The 25,114-nt window shown below is 36.4% G+C and overlaps 1 protein-coding gene across 14 annotated transcripts in view; it reads right to left on the reverse strand.

Moving 5' to 3' along the window:
- The window catches only part of APC (APC regulator of WNT signaling pathway), a 127,278-nt gene that overhangs the window by 23,936 nt on the left and 78,228 nt on the right, over nt 1-25,114 (reverse strand). For 8 of the 14 annotated variants that reach the window (XM_031448815.2, XM_064483145.1, XM_031448812.2 and 5 more), the window contains 5 exons: nt 18,256-18,360; nt 6,780-6,878; nt 4,037-4,415; nt 2,199-2,294; nt 826-879 (listed from right to left, as the gene is read on the reverse strand). In XM_031448815.2, coding sequence (XP_031304675.1) covers nt 826-879; nt 2,199-2,294; nt 4,037-4,415; nt 6,780-6,878; nt 18,256-18,360 — 733 coding nt within the window. The remainder of the gene's footprint in view (nt 1-825; nt 880-2,198; nt 2,295-4,036; nt 4,416-6,779; nt 6,879-18,255; nt 18,361-25,114) is intronic. The other 6 variants (XM_031448819.2, XM_064483161.1, XM_031448820.2 and 3 more) reach the window with 3 other exon arrangements.

Below are 25,114 nucleotides of genomic sequence, written 5' to 3' on the forward strand. Positions count from 1 at the left end.
ATATTATCCCAGATAGTATCTCATAACTTTATAGATAGTACAGGATCAATGGCTTCAGGGGACATTTAACAGGATCCTTAATTTAAACATCAAAAAAGATACAGAAAGATGACACTTAATTTTTTAGAAGTATATTATTCTTCTTTTACTGGGTTCTTTTACATTTCATTAACATGAAATGTCTCATTCTAAAATAGGTATTAGGGGCTCAACATCAACATTTGATACAGTGGTGTTTCACAAAAATTCCTGATCATAAGAATCACCTAGGCCACTTCAGATGTGATTACTAGGTTCCCTCCTCTGGAGATTGTATTTTGCTAAGTTTGATTACCAAGGGCCAGAGAACCTACAAGGTTTGACAAGTGCCTCTCTGGTGACCATTATGATCTAGTTTGGGAAATACTAGTGCAAATATATTACTAGTTCCTTGAAAGTCAGGACCGCGTCCTAATCATTTTTGTACCTAGTACCTAGCAGTTTCTGGGACAGAGCCGAGAATTAATAAATGTATACCTCACTGATACTATAGTCTAAAATTTGTAATAGTCATAGATGCAAACTTAAATCAACCTAATAATTACAGAATTTTCTATATGTACAAGTAACAGTCCCAGGAACTTCTCTTTACCTAACCGGACTTCTTTCCTCCTTATCCCCCACTGTCAGATCACTTGTGCTGTCTTACTCTATCTCCCCACAATCCACACACCCTGATCCTTCTTTTTGCTCCAGTGCAAATGCAGAGGCTAGGAGTGAGAAGGTCATCCCTTGTGGCTACATCCCCAGCAGTCACACCCCCAGAGGCCCCGTCCTGCTCCTCACCTGAAAGCCCCTGCCCTAGCTCCTGTGATGAAATGCCCCGGGGAGCCTTCCTACCTGAAGAAGGAAGAGGAACAAATACTGAGTCTAGGTTTTACTTTGAAATTCAGATGGTTAATGTGTCAGTCCTAGTCTACAGTTCATTGGAACACAGGACATTTATTAAAAAAAAAAAAACAAAACAAAACCAAAAACCTTTGCTGGAGCTTAAAATTTGATTAGTTTTCCTGTTTATTCATTATTTCCCCCATTATTACTAATGTTAAAAAAAAAAACCAAACACCCTAACATAAAAATTTCACCAGTGCTGACTGTATTGAGGTAGGGAGAACTCACAAGATCATACTCAGTTCCACAGGAGGCTGGGAGGGATGGGGGAAGGAAAGAGAATCAAGCTGCCCACCGCTAGGGCCTGGGGGAAGAAAAGCATGGCTGGAGGGCAGGCGTGAAATCACAAAGCACAGAGCCTCCCAAAGTGATGACTCTGAAGGAGACAACACTCAATTTTGCCGTTTAGGTTCTCTGTGTTTAAGAGTCTCATGACTTTGTCACTTTTAAGATAAATGATGAATCACAATGATGAAGTGGTAGGAATACAAAGCTGGAACATAACGTATACAAACAGCACAAAAAGCAAGGGCACAGCTACACTAAGATGGGAACTCAGTGCATGGTTCTTGCTTGTGGCATGACTGGAGAGATCCAGTTCACATGAGATGGCTCAGCATAATGCAACTTATAAAGACCACACGTGCAAAATGAACCTAGAAATCAAAGAAAAACCATTACATGAAAAATGGGGTGCACAAATGCAGGTTATAATAGGTTCAGAGTGTGTGATAACACATACCTAAAAGAGTAATCTTTGCAAAATTAATGGAATGTTTCTAACATAAATTAGAGTGTAATGCTGTTCTATATTAACCAGTTTCAGAGATAACCACGCTGCTTATCATGAAAAGCCAGTAAAGTACTGATAACCATGAGGATAAATGAGAATCTTAGTAATAATTTCTTCTGGTATCCATCAGAAGTGACTGAGTTCAAGAATAGTCATGCAGCTCCACGTCTCAAAACAATTCAAATTACCTTCCCCATCAACTGTCAGCCAAGGTCTACTTTGACAAGAGGGGCAAGAGTGGCCCATTTAGTATTTTTTCTAATCTTCGGCTAAGATATTAAAAATCCAAGTAAGGTTATAACAGGGTAGCAATTTCTGTCACTTAGGACATTTTCTCCTCTGGACACCAGAATATGGTCATTTGGTACAAGAGGGAAGCAGGTGGTACTAGAAGTTAGTAGCCTTGTATCCTAATACCACAAGGATGAAAAATCTTCAGTATTCTTCCATGGCATTAAGAAATATTTTGTCTTACCAAGTTCATTCATTGCATGTCTATGCTCTTCATCAAATGAAAGTTTCATTAGAACACACACAGCAGGACAGATTTGATGTTCAACAGGAGCTGGCACTGAAAAATAAAATTGACATAAACCGTAGCGCTTTGTTTCCTCTAAAGCAGTGAGCTTTGTTATACTTAAAAAATACTTAGGGCTCACTAATATATCCCCAATGCATAGCAGTTTAGTGAATCAACAAAAATTTGCTGAATAGATGAATACCATAAACATGGAAAGGAAAATATAGGTAAAGAGTTTTTCTTGCTTCCATAAAAATGTTTAGCTCTCATCAGCCTTTGACTAGGTCTGTTAGAATAAGTCCTATGCAAGTTTATGCTATAACTCAAATAATAACTTAAAATTATGACTCTATGAAAGAATAAAAACATTTTGGTATAAAACTTTCTATTTATAATCTCTATTTAAACTATTGTCATGACTATGGCTTAAAGGCACATGGTTGTATACAAATGTAGTAGAGAAACCTAGTATAAACCTAGTAGAGAAAGTATCTAGTATCTACACAGATACTAGATAGTAAACAAAAATTTAAAGAAAAGGTGTCCAAGAAAATGTACCTCCACATTTAATACTATGCACAAAGTTTCAAAACTGTTAATTGAAACAAAAATTTTAAAAGCAAGTCTGTTTTTCAGAAGTAGTAATATTTATTCTGTTTAACTTTTCTGAGAACAGGTATTAAGAGCACAAAATGCAAGTCAGTATGTAGTTGTGGGTACCAAAGAAAACAATCCAGAAACACAGTGTTTCCCCAGTAAAGTACCTTGTTAGTTCTCCTCATCCCTAGGACGAATAGATACAAAGGACTACATCTGCTGTTCTCTTATTCTCGAAAAGTTTTAAACTTTGATTAAATTCGTCTTTATACCTAACCTAAAACAAATCTGCTAAATTTTTATGGATCATGCTCTCATCATCACTCCTCCTCCTGCTCCCCAAAATCAAGATGCTGACAACAGTCCTTTGTCATGTGTGTGTGTGCATGTGTGTGTTATCAGGTGAAAGGAAGGTCTTACCTTATATACTTACTGCTTTTGGTTCTTGCTACAGGAATGAAGTAAGTTAGGTCCCCAAGGGTCCCAACTCCCATGTTCCCTGCTCCTGAGGCCAAGGGTTTCTCCCTGAGCAAAGAGCTGGGTGGCTGATCACCCCCAGCAACTGGGGCCCCATCGCCTGAAGCAGGGTGGTGCAGGAGGAAGAGCACTGGGCTGAGAGTCAGAAGATCTGGCCACTGATCATGGCTCCACCACCTACTAGCTGTGAGGCCACAGGCAAGTCTTTTAGCCTCTCTGAGCCTCAGTTTCTTCATCTGTAAAATGGAGATGATAATACCTTCCCTTCCTACTTCACAAGGCTGTTGTGAGGATCAAATAACAGATATAACACAGCTCTGTAACCACTGAGTAGAGTGATATGCAAATATCAAAGATTATGACTTGACACTAATAGCTGAAGGAACTTATGTAAAGTCACTTTCTTGAGCTTAATCTATAAAATGAAAGAGATGGACAACTTAAGTGCTCAAGTTCTTTGTGGATCTTCTATGCTATGACTCTATATAAGTCTGTCTTGATTTTCTGCTCTTTTTTGGTTGCATTGTAGTACACGTAACATTTTCCTTTGCTGATTTTTTCTAGGGAAATACAGAAATTAAGCTTTAAACTATGTTAGCAGTGTAGATGGGTAATATGAATTTCCCACTCCTATTCATAAAGACACCATCCTAACTAAAAAAGTTTTCATTTCAGAAACTTTAGCATTTGCTTTGTAACATGCACTATAGGGAACATACTTGGATTTTTGTCCTGGTCCATGCCTTGTTCATGGGCTTCCTGCCACTCCCAACAGGTTTCACAGTAAGCTCGTATCTGTTCCAAAAGATGAAGGACTCGGATTTCACGCCTGCCTCTCTTGTCATCAGGCTGTGAGTGAATGATGTTGTGGAGTGCTGCACTGGCCCTGGCCCGAGCCTCTTTACTGCCCCGGGAATTTCCCAACAACACAGAGTCTTTGTCATTGCCATGTAAAAGCTGGATGAGGAGAGGAAGACATCCAGACTGTCGCATGGATATACAGCTGTCTTGGGAGCTAGACATAGCTAGCAAAGTTCGCGACATATCATCCTTATCATGAGTACCAAGCATTGACAACAATGAATACACCATTTCCACCTGTGGGCCAAATGAGTTTAGAAACAAAATTATGACTTTAATATCCAAAAGTCAACACCAATGAAGTGATGAATGGGATATTTATTGTAACTCATTAAAAAAACAAAAACAAAATCAAAACCCCTCTCCAGGATGAAGTAATGAGCGTTATTTCAAAATCCATATAATCATCACAAATTTGTTTATGAGTAAATATTAGTAGTGGTAGTATATAGTGTTGAAAGACAAAGTAGGCTCTTGCATACTTAAATTGTTGTTTGTCTGGATCAGCTGGTGATAATTCATTGATTATAATGAACGACAATCAACTTTTTTTCCCTCTCTCAAAACACACACACACACACACAGCTAGAAATGTGGTTTATCTAAATTCTTTACATATTAAAATTTTAATTTTTTAAAATCTACAACCATGATGAATAAATAGGAAACATTTTTAACAATTATTATTTACTAAGTACTAGTTCCAGCAATCACTAAACCTCACCAGATTACAATTATAATATCGTTAAAATTATGATTTCTCCCTTATACAAGTAAAAATCTGTTATAAAATGAAAAATGCCCTGATCATATAGGGGTACAAAGTGAGGATTCTTATTCAACTTTCTCTTTAAAGCAGCTGGTAAACATCAATTACTCTCTGACAATGAGCTCTAAGACTTTACTTAGAAGCTAGAGCTATTGCGTAAAAGTAGAGGCTTATCATATAAAACGTGTATCAAGTCTTTCAATTAGTGGTTCTTAATCAGGGGGTATTTTGACCACCCTGAGGCACATTCGGCAACGTCTTAGAGACATTTTTGGTGGTCACAACTTGGGAGGAAAAGCGACAAGCATCCAGTGGGTAAAGACCAGATGAATATCTGCTGCTAAATATCCTACAGTGCAATGAGGAATTATCCAGCCAGTAATGCTGAGGTTGAGAAACTCTACTCTAAAAGTGCAAACACACACCACTCTTAGATATGAAAGCTTTGGGAAGGCAGTACAGAACTGAGGACAAACAGGCTTTCAAATTCTGGCGCCACCATTTACGAGTGAGCTGCGTGACATGACCAAGTTATTGGAGTTCTCTGAGGCCCAGTTACCTCAGTTGCAAAATGGAGAAATTTACCTAATAGTGTTTACTTTGTGAAGATTAAATGAAATAATACATGTATAGGACGGTAACTGGCATTCAAAAATCTAGTAAGGTCTTAGTATTACCATCATAAATCACTTGAAAAGGAAATGGTACTCTAGTTGCCAGTGTTCATGCAACAGTGCTGCTGAGCATCAGAAATTTCCATTATAGTAAAAGCTACTTGTTGATGTTGGACAGCTCTGGGGTTGAATCCCAATTTAATTACACAACAGCTGTCTGAACCTCTTTTTTTGCTCCAGTATTCTCATTTTGAAAAGAAGGACAAGAATATTTCAAAGGATTTTCGACAAGATCATAGAGAATAAACATACAATTTCTAGCACAGTTACTGGCATACTAGTGGTCCCAAGCAGCAGATATTATGAGTTATTAAAAGGATTAAGTCTCATATTAACAATACCACTGACACTCTAAAATTCATTTCTTAAATCAGTATTAGTTATTTCAGTAGTGCTTTTCCTAAGAGCCATTATATTATTAAAGTAAAAGAATATGTACAATATGGTGTAAAAACAACTAATGCAATTATTTAGATTGAACTGAAAATATATTGTTGAGTAATACCAGAATTTCATCTTTGTTCATACAATATTAAAGCCTCTGGCTTTAAAACAATAATAAAAGTAACTATTTTCTTTTCAAACATTCTATTCTCAAGTCCTAAAATATTTACTAACACCTAAGAGACCCTAAGAAAGCTCATTTATCAGCAGTGGATAACATTCAATGTCAATAATTTTCCATCCACTTAAATTAGTATTTATTAAACCCTCATTATGTGCAGGCTCTGAGCTAGATGCTATAAAGGATAAATAAAAAACAGTCCCTGTGCTCCAACTGTAGTGATTCAAAGGAGGTAGCCAGACTGCATGGGGAGGAGAGAGGACCCTGGAAGTCATAAAATGTTTTGTAGAGAAATAAAGCCTAAGAAGAGTTCTGAAGGCTGGCTAGGGTTCTGACAGTCATTCTGCGGTGGGGCAGGAGTGGAGGTGTTTGCCACTGCAGGCAAGGCCCAGAGGCATAAAGTCACCGGGAGTGATCGGGAAGCAGCTGGGCTGGAGCTTAAGATTACTTGCAGAGAAGTGGTGTCATTTCTTTAAGAGACTGTGGTGATAGAAACAGAATTCTCCTCTAGCTGAATTTAAAAGATGAACGACAAATGTTTTAATAAAGTATTAAGAGTACTAGTACTAGTGACAAGGCTTATACTCTGTTACCTTGGTTCCCAGATGACTTGTCAGTCTTCGAGGAGCAGAGTGCGTGCTACTAGAACTCAAAACACTGGCTGTTTCGTAATCTATTCGTGCAGTTGAACCCTAGAAATTAAGCAAATGATAGACAGTATAATTTAGATTATAGATAAATATAGCCAAGTTCATATTAAAGTATGCCAAATGAATGTCTTTAGGTAAACAGCTAAATATACCATTAAAAGTGTGAACGTTGTAACTGCTCAAAATGAATATTTTTACCTATATACGTAAGTAGACTTCAGAGAAAAAGAAGGAAAAAAAATACTATTGCAAAAGACAGTTAAAGTACAATACAGAAGTAACCAAACACTGAAGAAATCCTAGAGTAATATTCTTTCACAAATCAAAAGGCATGAAACCACATTCAGTTTAATATAAATTGATTAACAGAACATTCTACTGAGTGATGAAATGCTCTAAATTACCACAAAACTGTGAATTTGGTACAGTCCAAGTTCTCCAGGAGCTCAGAGTACAGAGAAGACTGCATGAAATGTCTACTGGAGAAAGACATGAAAACATAATTGCACTGAGAGAGCTGAGGTAGCATAAACACCATAATACTGATGGAAAACAGGAAGAAACAACTATTGCCTATAAACTATTTAAAATAACATTTAAAGGCCTTGGATTTTGGGAGCAGACAGATGGAAGTCTGAGTAAAGCAATGAATATGGAGAGTGTGCTAGAAGAGAACACGGAACAGTCTGACATAAATTGAAGCACTATTTTTTTTAAATCTATCTCCTAAGGTAAAAGAAATAAAAGCAAAAATAAACAAATGGAACCTAAAAAGCTTTTGCACAGCAAAAGACACCACAGACAAAATGAAAAGACATCCTCTGGAATGGGAGAAAATATTTGCAAATGATGTGACTGACAAAGGGTTAATATCCAAAATATGTAAACAAGCTCACACAACTCAAGATCAAAAAAACAAACAACCCAATCAAAAAATGGGCAGAAGAGCTAAACAGACATTTCTCCAAAAAAGACATACAGATGGCCAACAGGAATATGAAAAAATGCTCAACATCACACATTATTACAGAAACACAAATCAAAACGTTATCACCTCACATCTGTCAGAATGGCGATTCATTCTATCAAAGACAACAAATATCGTTTTTAAGAGAAAATTAAATTTGTAAATGTAATTGTAGGAAAAAACTGTAAATGTAAAATTCATTCAACTGTGTATTTAAAATGGGTACATTTTATTGTATGTTACTCTTTCCACAATAAAACTGATTTTAAGAAGTCACACCTCGAGAGGTCTTTTTGATGTCTCCCCATATAGAAGCATATGAGTACCCACTTACACACACACCCACATAGGGAAATCTAGGGTGAGAGTAAGAATCTTGGTACAGAACCCCAGTGTGGCTCCCCTTTCTAGTCTCTTCTCCTTATGTGGTTCTGGATGCTTCATGCTGATTAGTCCTCTAGGGGTTCTTCTCATTTGGAGGAGCAGGAACCTCCTCAGGGTAGAGAGAAGGGTTGGCAGAGAAAGACTCATCCTGCCTCCCTTTCCACAACCACCAGCTACTGCATGCTTCTATGGTGGTGTTCCAATTCACATGCAACCAAGTAACAACATTTACTGAGCTCCTGCTACTTTCTGGGTGCAGTTCTAGTCACTAGGGATGTAACTGAATATGACATTTCCACCCTCACTGCACACAGAGTCTAGACAGGTTGCTCAACATGTAAGTACACAGCAGTAAGTGCTTTGACAGAGGCCGTGTGAACACAGAGGAATGGCATATACTCAATGAGTACAGGGTAAAGTGCTATCTGATTTTGGACTTGAACTACTAGTTAATAAGAGGGGGGTTAGCCACAGGGCAGCCCAGACCAGGAGTCAGAAAGAACACAGTGTGTGTGTGAAAGACAGATAGATAGACTGACTGACTGACTGATCTGGAGACAAAGAGCTTATTCTGATTGCAATAAAGAGGAGGGATTTGAAGGACCAAGACTCAAGGTAAAGAGAATAGTCAGGAGACTTAAGGAAATTTAAGCAACAGACCTTTCTTGGTCAACAGTAGAAGGGGAATGACTCCTTATCCTGAAGGAAAAATATTATCTTCGAGGATACCTACATATTTTTACTGTTCCTGGTAGTTAGGATCTAAGACAAACCCTAAGGATCCTTGTCTCCTAGTATTCATGCCCTTATGTAATCCCCCTGCCTTTTGAGTACAAGCTAGATTTAGTGAATGGCTTCTAGTGAACAGACTGCTGCAAAGGGGATGCAAAGTCACTTCCAAAACAAGGTTACAAGGACTGCGGCTTCCATCTTGGGTACTCTCTTTTGTTCTCTCTGAGGGAAGCCAGATACTATGTTGTGAACTGCCCTTTGCAGAGGCCCTAGTGGCAAGGAACTGATATCTCTGGCCAACAGACTGAGGACATGAGGCCTGTCAACAGCCATATGAGTGAGCTTAGAAGCAGACCTTCCCCTAGTCAATTCCTGAGATGACCGTGGCTCTGGCCAACACCTAGACTGCGAGCTGTGAGTCCCGAACTAGAGGTGCTCAGCTAAGCCGCATCAAGATTCCTGACCTACAGAAACAACAATAAATGTTGGTTGTTTTAAGCTGCTAAATTTGTTAAGCAGCAACAGATAACTAACACACTGCTTGAAACAGAAAAAGAAGCAAGGGGTTAAATCTTGAAACAAAGGAAAACCTATGTCCACAATAAAATGTGTTTCTGACATTCATTTCAGTGTAGATACCAAATTGTCTTTAAGCTTGGCTTTGGGACACTCCCCGCCTTGTTCTCCCAATCTACCTAGCTAGAAATCCAGATGCATTTATTATAAGGAGATTTCAAGAGCATATTCCCATACTCACTCTACCTATAAGCCTAGAACTTGAGCCTTGAGAATCTTTCCTGGGTGCTTTTATTATGGCCAGGTCTGCACTGACATCTTTCAGAGGTAGCAGACAAATGGTAACCTGCAAGAAATGTAACTTCCTAAGAAGTGTTTCCCACCCAACTCATGACTAAATTCTGAAGAAATCTGAGTGTGATTAACTCACAAACTCAAGACCTATTAAAACAGTCATACTGCACATACATTAAATCGGCCTTGCTCACTGTCCAAACATAAAAGTATTCTCCATATTGTTCCTAACTCTTAGTCCAAAAATGTTATGTGTGAGACCCTATCTCCTATTTTCTTTCCTACCCAAACTTCCTTTGGAAATTCCGGCTCCACACTCCATACATCCTCAACTTTTCACATACTGTTCCTTTCACTCCTGAAACCTAGCTCTCATAGGAAGCCACTCCCTGCTGCAGCCCTCTCTCCTACACCCTGCGACCTAGGAGTGAGGAGGAAGCACAATCCTATGTTCTCCTCACGCTTCAGCACCACATTCCTCCACTTTCCTGTAATAACCCCAAACCTCCTTGTGTTATAATCACCTTTCCCTTTGCCCAGTGCTATCATCTATTAACCACCCACTCACTGTCCTCAATCATTAAGTAACTTTGGCACAATGGTCACTGACTTCCTTCTACTTTAATTACTGCCACCATTCTGGGTAACTTATGTCCCATTCAAAGCCTTGGCCTCTCAGTTCTCTGGTATCCTCAATGACATTTTCCTCCTCTACTCCATCTTAGCCACTGACATCTATGGCTGTATCCTGGACCATTTCCATTACCCCAAAATGTGCCAACTCTGAATAATGTGCTTGTTGTAACTCTGATAACCTATTCTTCTGGAAATCTCCTTTAACCATCCCCAAGAAAGCTTCTTTGAAATGACTGGAACACCCAGTGCATGAATCTCTTGATGGACTACAAAGTATCTCCAGCTTAGATATACCGTGGTCCATCACTTCCATAATTCTCTTGTTAGTTTTTCAGTACCTCTGCCCCATGGGTATTCCATTCCATCTGTCTGGAAACACGGAGAATGCAGATAAATCCAACTGATTTCCCTACATGCTAATATGGACTGCTGAGCAGTATTTGAGAAATCTGAGCATGCGAGAATGTCACATAGTTCTCCGGGATGCTGCCCATATAACATTTATGGTCACCAGTACACCTGGGCCCTTAGTACCTCACCTGCAATCCTTGTATCTCCATAGTCACTCTCCTTAATTTTCTCACAGTGGCTATTTTAGATATATCTCCTTTTGTATAAAAACGTGGCCCTTCTTCTTCCTTTGCCACAAATAATTTTACATTCTAATTTACATATAAATAGAAGCCATTGGACAGAACTGCCTCAAACTTCTTGCTACCAAGCTGACAAAGCCACCCGCCTCCATATCCATCTCCACCTTCTGCTGCTGCTGCTTCTGAGACACTCTCTCCATCTAAGGCCCATCTACTAGGTGTGCTCTAGATCCCTGCCCTCCCTATTTCTCTTTGTTCTTTTGGATCTTCAAGCTTTCTTCCTACTGGCTCCTTCCCATTATCATTCAAACATGCTTGTCTCTTCTACCTTAAAAAAAAAAAACCCAAAAAACCAACAACAACAAATAATCTCTCAATTTTCTCTCAAAACTGTATTCTGTGTCAGTTATTTGCCTTTTCTCTCTTGGACAGTTTACACTCAGAGTTTCTGGAGTTAGTTCAAATTGCTCTCTTCTACTTTTTATTCACTCCAGTACGACAAGGTAGAGAAGAAAGCAAGCCAATGAAACTGCTCTTGCCGAGATCGGCACCTAACTTCTTTATCTGGTGAAACCTCTCAAAAGATTTTTCAGTCCTTATGGTCAATGGTGGACACTGTTAACTATTTCCTCTATTTTGGAACAATACTGTTCTCTGGCTTTGGGATTTTAACCTGGGTTTCCATCTTCTCGTTCTATAATCTCGTTCTATAATCACAGGGGATGTAAAACTCTCCCATACCTTTAATTTTCACATTTTCACCCTTCCGTTCAATTCCAAACCTATTATCTAATAGCCTATCTGACATTTCTACTTCATTGTCCAGCTTAACATTTTTAAACCTAACATTTCTGAAACTAGATTATTTTCCCCGACAAACTTGCTTCTTATCTAGTGTTAGCGCTGAAATGCATGACCATCCCTCTAGCTGCCTAAGACAAAAACCTGGAAGTCATTCTTGATTTCTCCTTCCTCCTCAACCCTCTCATCTGACATTAAAACTTTATGGATTACATTTCCTAAACCTTCCCAGATACTCAGGTATCTGCTGACTGACTCAAATCAGTTCTTCCCTAACTCCCAAGCCACCGTCATCTTTTACCTACATTACTATACTTAATTTACCCATTTTAAAGGTGTTAGAATAAATGAAATGGTAACTTCCTCTAGGACCAAAATCCACACTTTCCACACCATAACACACTTTGTGGAAAGTGCTCATCCATCTTACTTCTAGAGTATAAGTTTCTTGAGGACAAGGTAGCATCTATCTAGCTCACCACCACACCTTAGGGTTGAGAACAGTCTTTGCATAATGCAGATGCTTAGTAAACAGACACTGAACAGTGATGAAAGAGTTTTATAATATCTTTCAGGTGAAAGGGGTGAGGAAAAAAGTTAACAGAGTGAAAAATGGGTTGGGGAGTAGAGAGGTGGGGATAAGATGAATGGCTGGAGGGGACCCCTTCAAGTAAGTACAATTCCTTTCCACTATATATCAGAATCGAGCATCTTTTTATTTTGATTCTCCTTATTCACCCTTAAATGTCCACTGCTATTACAGGCCCTCAAATGTTTGCTGAGGGCCCTCAAAGGACTATGTCTGAGCATTAAAATTAGTAGGGTTGGGACAGGGTCAATTTCAGCTACACTTGCTGGGTCGGAGCCCCTCTTCTGTCCTCTCCTGCTCACTTTAGAAAGTGACACAGAAGGGTTCACTGCAAAGGTAGCAGCAGTGTCCAAATCACTGTGAAACCTCTCGTAAAAGGGGGAGAAGCAAGCACTTCCCCTACCCTGCCTTTTTTTTCATACAAACTGTCCCTGGCAGTAATCAAATAGTATAGATAAGGAGAAGTTTCTCTTTAAAGAAATATTACAGCTAATTTTGTAACCTTTAACAAATTAATGGAGCTAGGTAGGCAGTAAGTATCAATGGCTGTTAATATCACAAAAAAACAGACAACCAGACATTATATGCTTCCTGATGGAAGAACACAATGCCACCTAGGAAAAAGTCTTGTCAAAAAAAAAAAAAAGAAAGAAAAAAGAAAAGGGTTTAACCCAAATTTGATCACATCTCTAGACTGAAAAGACAGTGTATAAGAAATACAGAAGATAGAGGAACATGTCAAACTTCACAATGGAGGTATTATCAGCAAAATCCAGACAGACTATGGAAAACTCTAGAAGATAAACAACTTTGGTTCTTCAACAAACAAACAACAAAAAACTAAAAGATAAAGAGAAAATCTATAGATTAAAAGAGACTTCAAAGACATATTAACCAATCTCATTGCATGAACCTCATCTCACCCTGAGTCAAATAAATTGAAAAATTTTGACATTTATAAAACATTTGCAAAACTGACTGACTGGATATCTAATGCTATTAAGAAATTACTGTTAGTTTCTTTAGGAGTGTAATAATGACACTATAGCTATGTATTTTTAAAAAGTGTTCTTTGTTCTTCTTCCTCAGGATTGCTTTGACAATTCTGGGTTTTTGTGATTCCATATAAATTTTAATATCATTTGCTCTAGTTCTGTGTAAAATGTCATGGGCGTTTTGACAGAGATTGCATTAAATCTGTAGACTGCTCTGGGACTTCAGAAAATACCACAAAGCTAAAGTAATCAAAACAGTATGGTATTTACTAAAAAAAAAAAAAAGACATATATATCAATGGAACAGAATAGAGAGCCCAGAAATAAACCCACATACCTATGGTCAATTAATCTATGACAAAGGAGGCAAGAATATATAATGGAGAAAAGACAGTCTCTTCAGCAAGTGGTGTTGGGAAAGTTGGACAGCTACATGTAAATCAGTGAAGTTAGAACACTCCCTCACATCATATACAAAAATAAACTCAAACTGGTTTAAAGGCCTAAATATAAGACATAACACCATAAAACTCCTAGAAGAAAACATAGGCAAAACATTCTCAGACATATCATGGCAGTATTTTCTTAGAACTGTCTCCCAAGACAAAAGAAATAAAGGCAAAAATAAACAAATGGTATCTAATTAAGTTTAAAAGCTTTTGCACAGCAAAGGAAACCATCAACAAAATGAAAAGACAACCTACAGAATGGGAGAAAATATTTGTAAATGATGCAACTGACAAACGGTTAATATCCAAAATATACAAACAGCTTATACAACTCAATTAAAAAAAAAACCCAATCAAAAAATAGGCAGAAGACCTAAAAAGACATTTCTCCAAATAGAACATACAGATGGCCAACAGGCACTTAAAAGATACTCAACAGCACTAATTATTTGAGAAATGCAAAGTGAAACCACAATTAAGTATCACCTTACACCAGTGAGAAAGGCTATCATCAAAAAGTCTCTAACAATAAATGCTGGAGAGGGTGTGGAGAAAACGGAACCCTCCTACACTGTTGGTAGGAGCGTAATCTGGTGCAGCCTGTATGGAAAACAATATGGAGGTTCCTTAAAAAACTAAAAATAGAGCTACCACATGATCCAGCAATCTTACTCTTGGGCATACTTCCTGAAAAGACAAAAACTCTAATTTGAAAAGATACGTGCACCTCAATGTTCTTTTACAATAAGCAGCTCTATTTACAATAGCCAAGACATGGAAATGACCCAAGTGTCCATCAAGAGACAACTGATTTAAGAAGATGTGATTTAAGAAGATGCCGTATACATATACAATGAAATGTTACTTGGCCACAAAAAAAGAATGAAATATTATCATTTGCAGCAAAATGGATGGACCTAGAGAGTATCATACTAAATGAAGTCAGAGAAAAACAAATATTATATGATATCACTTATATGTGGAATCTAAATAGTAATAAAAATAAATGTATATACAAAACAGAAGCAGACTCACAGACACAGAAAACAATCTCATGGTTACCAAACTCATGGTGGGGAATAAATTAAGAGTATGGAATTAACAGACAAAGACACAAACAACTATACATAAAATGGATAAGTAACAAGAATTTACTGTATAGCACACGGAGTAACTATGTTCAGTATCTTGTAATAACCTATAATGGAAAAATAATTTTAAGAAATGTAACTGAATCATTTCGCTGTATACCAGAAACTAACACAATATTGTAAATCAATTATATTTCGATAAAAAAAAAAGAGTTCTTAGACGTAGAAAACAAACATGTTTATCAAAGGTGGGGGGGGATAAATTAGGAGTATAGGATTAACAGATAAATATCATTATAAATAAAACAGATAATAAGGATTTACTATATAGTACAGAGAACTATACTCAATATCTTGCAATAACCTATTATGGAAAGTAATTGGAAAAAAATATATATATATATAACTGAATCACTTTGCTGTACACCTGAAACTAACACAATATTGTAAGTCAACAATACTTCAATTTTAAAAAGTGCTCCTACCTTTTGGAAATACACAGTAAAATATTTATGCAAGAAATGGTGATGATGACTGGAATCTTCTTCAAAAATAAAATAGGAGGGCAAAGTGGGTAGGGTACATGTGGATTACTGTATTATTCTGTCTGTCTTGGTACATATTTGAAATTTTCCATAATAAAAGGTTTAAAAACACATATTGGCAGCAGAAAAGGTTTTCTTACTGTATCATCTCTTTCCCACTCTTGGTTGAATTTTATGACTACTTACTGATTATATCACTAGCGATCTGATTCTAAACATTAAATAGAAAATCTGAGAATCAATTCATATCTGAATTACACACATAGCTATATACTAAGTAAACAGGGATCTGACTGTATAATTTACCTCTAGCTTTCTTTTTTCATTTAACTTCCAGGGGAGATTAATGACAGATAAAGAAATCCTATTTCTAGAAGGGATATTAGTCTTTTCTTCCAACTTAACATACATTTATTGTTGCTATCTACTATTTATCAGATACTATGGGGATATGACATTGGGTAAAAGTGGAAAGAATCTCTGCCCTTGTGGAGCTTACAGTCCAGTGGGGAAAACAGAAATAATCACACAAATAAATGTGAAGCGGCAAATGTGGTGGTCTTTAGAGGAGAAGAACATGCTAGGACAGCCTGTAATAGTGGGATGAACAGCTCAAGACTCTTGAGAAAGTCACACTTAAGCTCAGACACACATGAACTGAGTGCACTGGATGAGAAGAGCACTATATGCAACAGGCACAGAGTGTGCTCAGGCTACAGAAAGAAGAAGCGCAGTGAAGGTGAGATCCTGAAAGGTCAGTGTGGCTCAAGTGGTGAGAGCAAAGTGTGACATAAAGCTGACAAGTTAGGTAGGAACCAGATTATACAGGTCATAATAAAAGGTTACCTTTTTCCAAAACCAGGGAAAGTCAACAAAGGATTTAACAAAGAGGGTGATTTACTCTTGTTAAGATCATTCTGGCAGAGTGGACGTGGGCAGGAAACCAGGCTATGTACAATGAACTTCCACACAGTGGTAGAGACAAGGCATCAGGATAGGAGCTTTGGTGGATCATGCTACTGTGGTCCTGAGACAGTCAAAGAGATTATTTTCATTTTTAATTAGTCTCAATGGTTTTTGTCTCTGGAGCAAATAATAAAACAAAACAAATGAACAAACCCCAAGAGGCTGTCATATGTATAGATCCTGCTAGGACAGGTGAAAGGAATTTTGGTATAACTGAATTACAGTCATACAGATATATATCACTCATCTACATTATGATCTAGGAGTACCTGTAGCTTCATTAATGTGATCTTGCTTTTGTCTTATAATTTTGCTATGATTTTTTACAGCATACTGCAGTTTTACATTGTTATATGAAACCTACTGATCTTTTATTTTATGGTTTCCTACCCACTTCAGGATTGTAAAAATTCTACCCACATTTTCTTCTAATCTTTTAGTATTTTTAATAGTTTTCATTTTCAACATTAAATCTAATCTACTTAGAATTAATTCTGATGTAAGAAGTGTGCTAGGGATTAAATTTTTAAAAAATCAATATCCAATATTACTGGATACATGAGGCTTTAAAGTACATAATAATTGGAATACGACCCAAAGCACTAATAGTGGGTCTAATTGTAAGTAAATAAATTTTTTTCTGTTAAGAATATGGAACTTTTCTCCTTTCTACATATGTGTAGGAGCACACAATCTTTCCAAATCCCTAAACAACAAAGAAATAACCCAAATGTGCTATTTAAATATAATTTCTTCTGCCCTAATTTACCATCTATACAGTTTTCTCCAGTACAATGCTAACTAGTAACAGTAAAATAAAGTATTCTCTTGTTTTAACTCAGGAAACTGAATTTAAATACTTAAGTATGAGACATTTTCTTTTCTTTTTCTTTTTCTTTTTTTAATTGAAGTACAGTCAGTTACAATGTGTCAATTTCTGGTGTACAGCGCAATGTTCCAGTCATGCATAAGTATGAGACATTTTAAGTTTTAAATTCTGATGTACTAACAAAAGCATGTTCTTTTTAAATAAACAGTATGATCAAAAGTAGCAGGTACTAAAGGAATATTTTATATCAACAGTTAGAAAATTTCCTTAAAATCAACTTAGTGAAATTCTATTGTAAAAAATCATTCATTTACAATATGTAAAAATAGCCATAGAAAAAAATGTGGAGAATACAGAACACTCCAATGAAAAATACTGTCATATTAGGATGCATTCCAAGAAAAGCCTAACAGCAAATTGATTGCAGCATAACAAGATAAGTTCTACATTTTAAAAAAAGTCAAATTGACTTCCATCATTTTGCTAAAAGAAATAATAATAAGTATGACTAGGCTATGTTTCTACTTTTTATGAGTATTAGAATCATCTTTTCCAAAGATAGGATTTGCATTTCTAGATTTATATAATCTTGAAGTATAACAGAAAAAAAAACTATAACTAAGTCCTTATGATCACTTTTAAAAACATAAAAATGTCTGTACGAAAATGCCAGAGAAAGAGCAAACCTATTCAATGTAAGCAATAATAACTAGGTCAAATCACATATAACCAATATGCAGCTTAGTATTTATTTTTCAAAAAAAACTCTACTCACATTAATCATTTTAGACTAAAACAGAGACACACAATTTACAGCTATAAAATATTCTTAGAAATTTTGAAAGCATTATTGTTGTGTATAATAAAGAAAAATGACATAGCACTTTGGTACAGAATCCTTCTAGATATCCTTTTGGGACTAAGGAAACAGACAAGATTTGCAGATCATTCTGAAGATCGTCTTACTGAACATTCCTTTTTAAATACGCAAATATTTAATCAGGAGAAACCCCAATGAAATAATTTATTTACCTGCCCGCTACCCGAAGATGCCATGTTGATTTCTGCCACTCCTTGACCTTCATTCTGCCGCTCAGCTTCATGTGAGCCAGCTTCATGCTTGCTCTGAGATGACCTCTGTTAATATGGAGTTAACATCATTATATACAAAAATGGTGTATGCTTTCTTAGCCCTCAGCTTTTCTTCTTTCTTGTTTTAAAGCTCTGAATACATCAACTATACAGGTTTACAAAAGGACAGAACTGCACTTTATACTTCATAACCTCCAGCAGGGCTGGCAGTCGACTATTTCGGTAAAAGGAAAGTGAAGTGTGTCCCTTGAGCATTAGAGCTGCACAAGACAAAGGATTTTCTGAGACTCACAGAAACACCATCTTCCACCAGCTGTGCTCACATCACTATCAGGGATACAACCCAACTAGAACAAATAACTGTCTTTTCTGCAAGGTCACATGGTTCTGGCATTTAATGGAGCTGCAAATATGACAGTTAAACTACTACCTAAGCTTACAAATACCTTCTGTGTAAGTGTATTTATACGTAGAATATATAGATATACACACATATACATATCTCCTGCTAAGAACGTCATCTGAAACCAACAGATAAGCTCTTAGATTCTGAAATGAATAAGACCAAAACCCTCTTCTAATGTAACCACCATCTGCTATGTAAAATGAAAGTGACAGATTAGATCCAGTAAAAGCTGTTATTTCAAGATAGATTATACCCAGTACAAAGCAGTCACTCTGAAAAAATCAGTGCAGAATCAAAGAAATGAAATAATTTTCCATTATCTTTTATAGAAACAATTATAAATGTGCTTGCTCTAGGAAAATGACACTCAAAAATAAAATCTACACTTTAAAAAATTTGACATCATAGTGGAAAACTATATTACAGAATGGCTTCTACGGAATTTCTGTAAACTTCAGGCTTTCTAGACCACTTAAAATGTGACTTAAAATTAATTTACATCCAATATTTCCATCAATAAATGACTGTAAGTTCTATACAGGCAAAAGAGAGGTAGTTCCAAAAATCCAGAAATAGAAGGAAAAATGACCATCGGAAAAATCCCTCTGTAAAAGTCAACAAAATCAACAAAAGCAGAGAAGACAAAGTCAATCTAGAGACAAAATGAGTCAAAGACCACTGAAACTACAAAGATCTGACACTAACATAACTGAAGATGTCAATATAAAAGTAATTACTGAGCATCTGCAACAGTAGTCACTTGCACTAGGTGCCGAGGAATCAAATGCTGGCACAGCCACACTTGCTCAATGCACTCTTCAAGCTTCAGCCTAGTGAGGGAAACTATCAAATAATGAGAGAGATAATAAAGCTTAAACTTTAACAAATACTCTGAGAAAAGCATACAGGGTCCGATTAGGATACGTGTTACAGGGACGTCATACAGTGTAGGAGTTTGGGGAAGAGCTCTCTTAGGAAGTGCTGTTTCAAGTGAGATCTAAAATACAAACAGGAGTTCTAGAAAGTGGTATAGGGGTAGAGGATGAAGATTTTATGTAAACAGATGAACATACACAACTGGGGGTGGGAGGAAGCATGGTTTGTTCTAGGACATCAAAGAATCATAGTGTGAATAGTAGAACAAAAAGATGGTTGAAAAAATATCTTACTGATTATGTTGAATTATAGTGTCATTCTCAGAAGGCACTCTTGCCTCCACATAAATAATACTAGTATATTAAGGGAAAAAAGTTGCATGCATTTTTATTTATTTATTTTTAACACCTTTATTTTGGTATGATTCCTGTAAACTATACATATTTCAGATGTACAATTTGATGAATTTTGATATATGTATATTTTGATGTTTTAAAGTCAAATTTTAAGTGGTTTAAGTAGGCAGGAAACAGAAAAGACCAGTTTGGAGACTATATGTTAAAAGTGTGAGATGATGGTACTTTACAACCAGGGGAAGCAGTGATGGAGATAAAAGAAGTGGAGACAGGTAAATCTGAAGGACTGTCTGACAGGCTGGATGTGGTGAGTGGATGAACGGATCTGGCATCAAGAATTACTCCTTTGCTCACACAATTGAATAATGATGCTGTCATTCACAGAGACAGGTAATAGTAAAATAGAATGAGGGTTTTTTGGAGGAGGTGGAGTTATAAGGAGGACTTATGAGGAGATCATTAATTATGCTTTGGATATGTTGGATTTAAAATGCCTTTGAGACATCTTAAGCAGAGATGCAGAGCAGGTACATAAATTTAGGAGTCTGGAATCCAGGGCCAGAAAATGAATCTGAGATCCAATAGTATATAGATGGTAAGTGAAGCCCTAAGCAGAAATAAGGTGACCTCAGGGAGGGAGAGAAAGACAAAAAAGAGAAATATGTCTGAGGAATGCAGACAAACTAGAGAAGTGCTGTCATAGATGTCAAGAGAAGAATATTTCAAGCAACAGTTAAATGTTCAACACTGTGGAAAATACCAAGATGAAGACTGAAAATGTCAATTTAATTAATATGCAAGTCATCGATGATCCATTTCAGTGAAACTAAGAGAACAGAGACTAGACTGGCAAGGGTTAAGAATAAATGGTGGGGAGGAAATATAGACTTGGAATCTAGAAACACCACTGGAGTGAAGATTAGGAAAAGACGATGAGGAAAGGAAGGGGACAGATTAAGACAGTTGCAGGAAGAGATGGAAATGAGGAAGGTTCATTTCATACTTTTAAGGGTAAGACGTAAGCATGTTTAAATGCCAATGGAAACATGTCACAAAAGAGGAAGAAGATAAATAAGTGAGAGAAAAGAGGTAAGAGTACAAAGTCCCTGAGAAGGCAGGAGAGGAAAATCCAAAGCACAGGAAGGAGTGCAGAATGGTTCCTGGTAGGAAGGAGAGTTCCAATGATAGCTACTGTTTTCTCTGTAAAGGAGGAGGTACCATTATTAGGAGGAGGAGGAGAAATAGCAGAAGGTTGAAACAGTCATTTCTAGGAGAGAGAGAATGTGAGATCCAAAGAAACACAGTAGGCCTGCAGGGCTGCCAGGCCCAGCTGACGATGTGATGATGATGAATATGATGAAGTTTAAAAAAAACCCCTAATGTTTGCTATGCACTGATCACTTGGTATCTATTGATTTATTTAATCCTTACATCAACTCTATGAAGTAGGTACCATTAAAAAAAAATTCCTGGTTTTTTTGGGGGAAGGGTAATTACATTCATTCATTCATTTACTTATTTTAATGGAGGTCCTGGGGATTGAACCCAGGACCTGTGCATGCTAAGCATGGCCTCTACCACTGAGCTATATCCCTCCCCCCAATAGGTACCATTATTGTCCCCATTTTACAGATGAAGAAACTGAGGCACAGAGAAGATAAATGTATGGCTTTAGGTCACATACCTAGTAGATGGCAGAGCTACAGGTGGTATCACAACCCAGGTAGTCTGACTCCAGAGCCTAAACTAGTATTTAACACTTATATCCATTTTTTAAAAAACTCTTTCTCCTTTACTTATTTACTTCCCTTTATTCTTTCATTGATCCTAGGCTACAGGCCTGTCTGTGGTTTTTAATCACTATCTATAACTACTGCTAACACCAATAACAAAGAGACTGTTCTGATTCCTATAAAAAAAAAATCCTAACTAGTTTCATCATTGCATAGTTGTTAGACAACTTTACCAAAGTTTTCTATCCTAGGACTGAAAACATTAAAAAAACAGACAAAACAATTTTGTTGAGGTATTTACATATCACAAAATTTGCTTTTATCACAAAAGTGTATAATTCAACGATTTTTAATAAACTTACCAAGCATCACCATAATCCAGTTTTAGAATATTTTCATCATTTTAATAAGATCCCTTGTGCTCATTTATAGTTAATCTCCATTCCCATCCACAGCCCCAGGTAACCATGAACCTACCTTCTGTTTTTATGAATTTGTCTTTTCTGGACATTTATTATAAACGGAAAATGTGGACTTGTGTGTCTGGCTACCTTTACTTAGTATGTTTTTGAGGTTCATCCATGCTACAGTAAGTGCCATCAATTTGTTCCTTTTTATTGCCTAACAGTATGCCATTCTAAGGATATGCCACATTTTGTTTATTGATTCACCAGTTGGTACACATTTACACTGTTTCTATTTTGGGGCTATTATGAATAATACTGCCATGAACACTCAAGATAAAGTCTTTGTGTGGACGTGTTTTTGTTTCTCTTAGATACCTGGAAGTGGAATTGCTGGGTTGTATGGTAACTCTACGCTTTAAACTTAGGTAACTGCCAACTTTTCCAAGCGGCTAAACCATCTTACATTCCTATTAGCAATGTATGATGGTTTCTATTTATCCAAATTCTTGCCAGTGCTTATGATTTCCTTCATGATTCTAGCCATACCTAATGAAGTGGTATCTCATTGTGGTTTTAATTTGTATTTCACTAATGGCTAATGATGCTGAGCATATTTTCATGTGCTTACTAGCCATTTCTGTATTTTTTCTGGTGAAATGTATATTCAAATCCTTTGCCCATTTTTAAGTGGGCTTGTGTCCTTATTAATGAGCTGTGAGAATAGTTTGCATGGGACTTTAATAAGTATTTCTCACTGGCTATTTCCTAGAGCTTTTTAAACCATGCTATAATTTTCCTCACAGCTCCCATACCTTTGAGTGCCCCAAATGTATTTGCTTGTCAATAAATAATCTGTCTGAAAGGATACATGAGAAAGCAGAGGCACTGGTTGCCTCACATATTCTTTTGGAACTTTTGAGATTTGAATCATGTGCAATAATTACATCATTTGAATTATGTCCAGCATCTAGACCCTAATTCAGAGTTGTCAGAAGGTAGGGCAAAGACAGAGCTATAAGATGCTTCATGGTAGAGAAATTATTCGGCAGACATCTTTTCTTGTCTACACTGCATGTGAACTAACACATGAGTGTCCGACCCCTAGTTTTCTCTATTTCCTAGCTTCTCCCTCAGATCTATAAGAATGACAATAGCGGAATAAAGAAACTTCAAGCAGCCAAATTAAAAAAAAAAAATTTTGTTTCTTTCTTAAATGTGACATGGCACCTTCCTTCAGTTTACATTCACTGAATAAATGTAATAACCATTTTAGGCTATGAATTATATAACCATTTTTATAACAAAAAGAAACAAGAAAAGATTAGGTCATAGTGATAGACAGTCAACTCCAAATCCAATGATACAAATACAATTTTGAACAAATACAAAAAACACAAAGAAGCACCTACCCTGCAATAAACTTAACACCTAAATTCAAGGTGAAGAGTATTAAATGGAGTAAGAGTCCATTTCATACAAATAAAAGATTCAATCAACTAGAAAAAATAAATGTAAATATTGATTTAGAAATGGGAAAAAAAACTGCCAGAGGTAGCCAAACAGTAATAATCAGAATATTAAAAAGCTAGGAGAATAAAACTATACAGCTAAAGCTAGAAACACAGCAGCAAAAACTCAAAGTAGAAAATATTAAAAAAGAAAGTATGAATGTAGTGTTGCACAATAAAAACAAAAGCTGCTTTTTAAAACAATTTTTTACAGCATAGTAAGTTTGATCAAGGAAAAAAGAGACACAGATAAACTACACTGGAAAGCCAAAGAGGTCACAGTAATCAGAATGCTACATACAACAATGACATCGAAAAAGGAGCAAAGAGATATTGTTTCTTTTAAATGGTCCTTGTAAGTCAACACTGCAAAAAGGACACTTATTCCTTATATTACAAATATGTGGTTTATACTGGCTTAAGACAGCCAGGTTAAACTACTTTTAGAAATACGACTGTGACACTGTACTTAAACTGCCTACTTAGCAAATACACGTTTCTACTTACTTCAAATTCATACGTACTAAAGTCAAAATTCCTAAGCTATTATAAAAGTCAGGCCTGGATAAAAACATTCTTTAAAAGGACTCTACACTGTCAAAAGTTACACTTTTAAACATTAGACAGGGTTGTCTTCCCTGTGTATAAATGGGCCTGCAGTAAGTTTTTGATTTAAAACAGAACTGTTCATTATTTGACTGAATACTCTGAGAACAGATACATGGATGGAAAATACATGCTGGAGATGATAGGACATGACAGATTTGTTTTACATACAAAAGTTTTCTCTAATTATTAAAATCTGTATATAGAATATACTAAAAATCACAAAACAAATGGCTAAACTAGAAAAACAAGGAGGTATTAACAATGGTTACCTGCCTTTTCATGTTATTTATGATTTTTATTCAGCTACCCCCCCCCTCAGTCCTTGTTGTCCTTCATATCACATTTTCCTTTACATTTACTTCATCCTGATGCCATTTTATTCATCTGTGGTGTTGAGTACTGGAGAGATCATTTTATTTGGAAAACTATGCCCTTAAATTCTGGGGAATTTTAATTTATTTTTATGATTTCCTTCCTCTAGTTTCTCCATTCCCTTTCTGGAACCAGTTTTTATTTGGATATTGAACCCTACTAGAATGAGTCTCTCATTTTCTTATCTTTTTTATTTATCACTGCATTATCCTTTTGTTCTACTTTCTGAGAAATTTATCTTCTAAAATTTCTATTGAATTTTTCATTTCTGCTATTACACTTTTAACTTCCATTTCTTTTTAAAAACTTCTGAATGTTCCTTTTGTATACCACCATTTTCTTGCTTTATGGATGCTTTATCTTTCATTTTCAGACTATTAAAATTAGTTTTATTTTTTAAGTTTTCTTCTTGCATAGTCCCTATTTCCACTAAATTTTTCTTATTAGAAACTTTCTTAAAATGTCAGTAGTTGTAAGCTATCCAGCCATATTGAGGAATGGGCTACCTATGAAACTCTATGCCTGAGGAATG

The sequence above is a fragment of the Camelus dromedarius genome, chromosome 3 (assembly GCF_036321535.1).
Source record: "Camelus dromedarius isolate mCamDro1 chromosome 3, mCamDro1.pat, whole genome shotgun sequence".
Lineage (NCBI taxonomy): Eukaryota > Metazoa > Chordata > Mammalia > Artiodactyla > Camelidae > Camelus > Camelus dromedarius.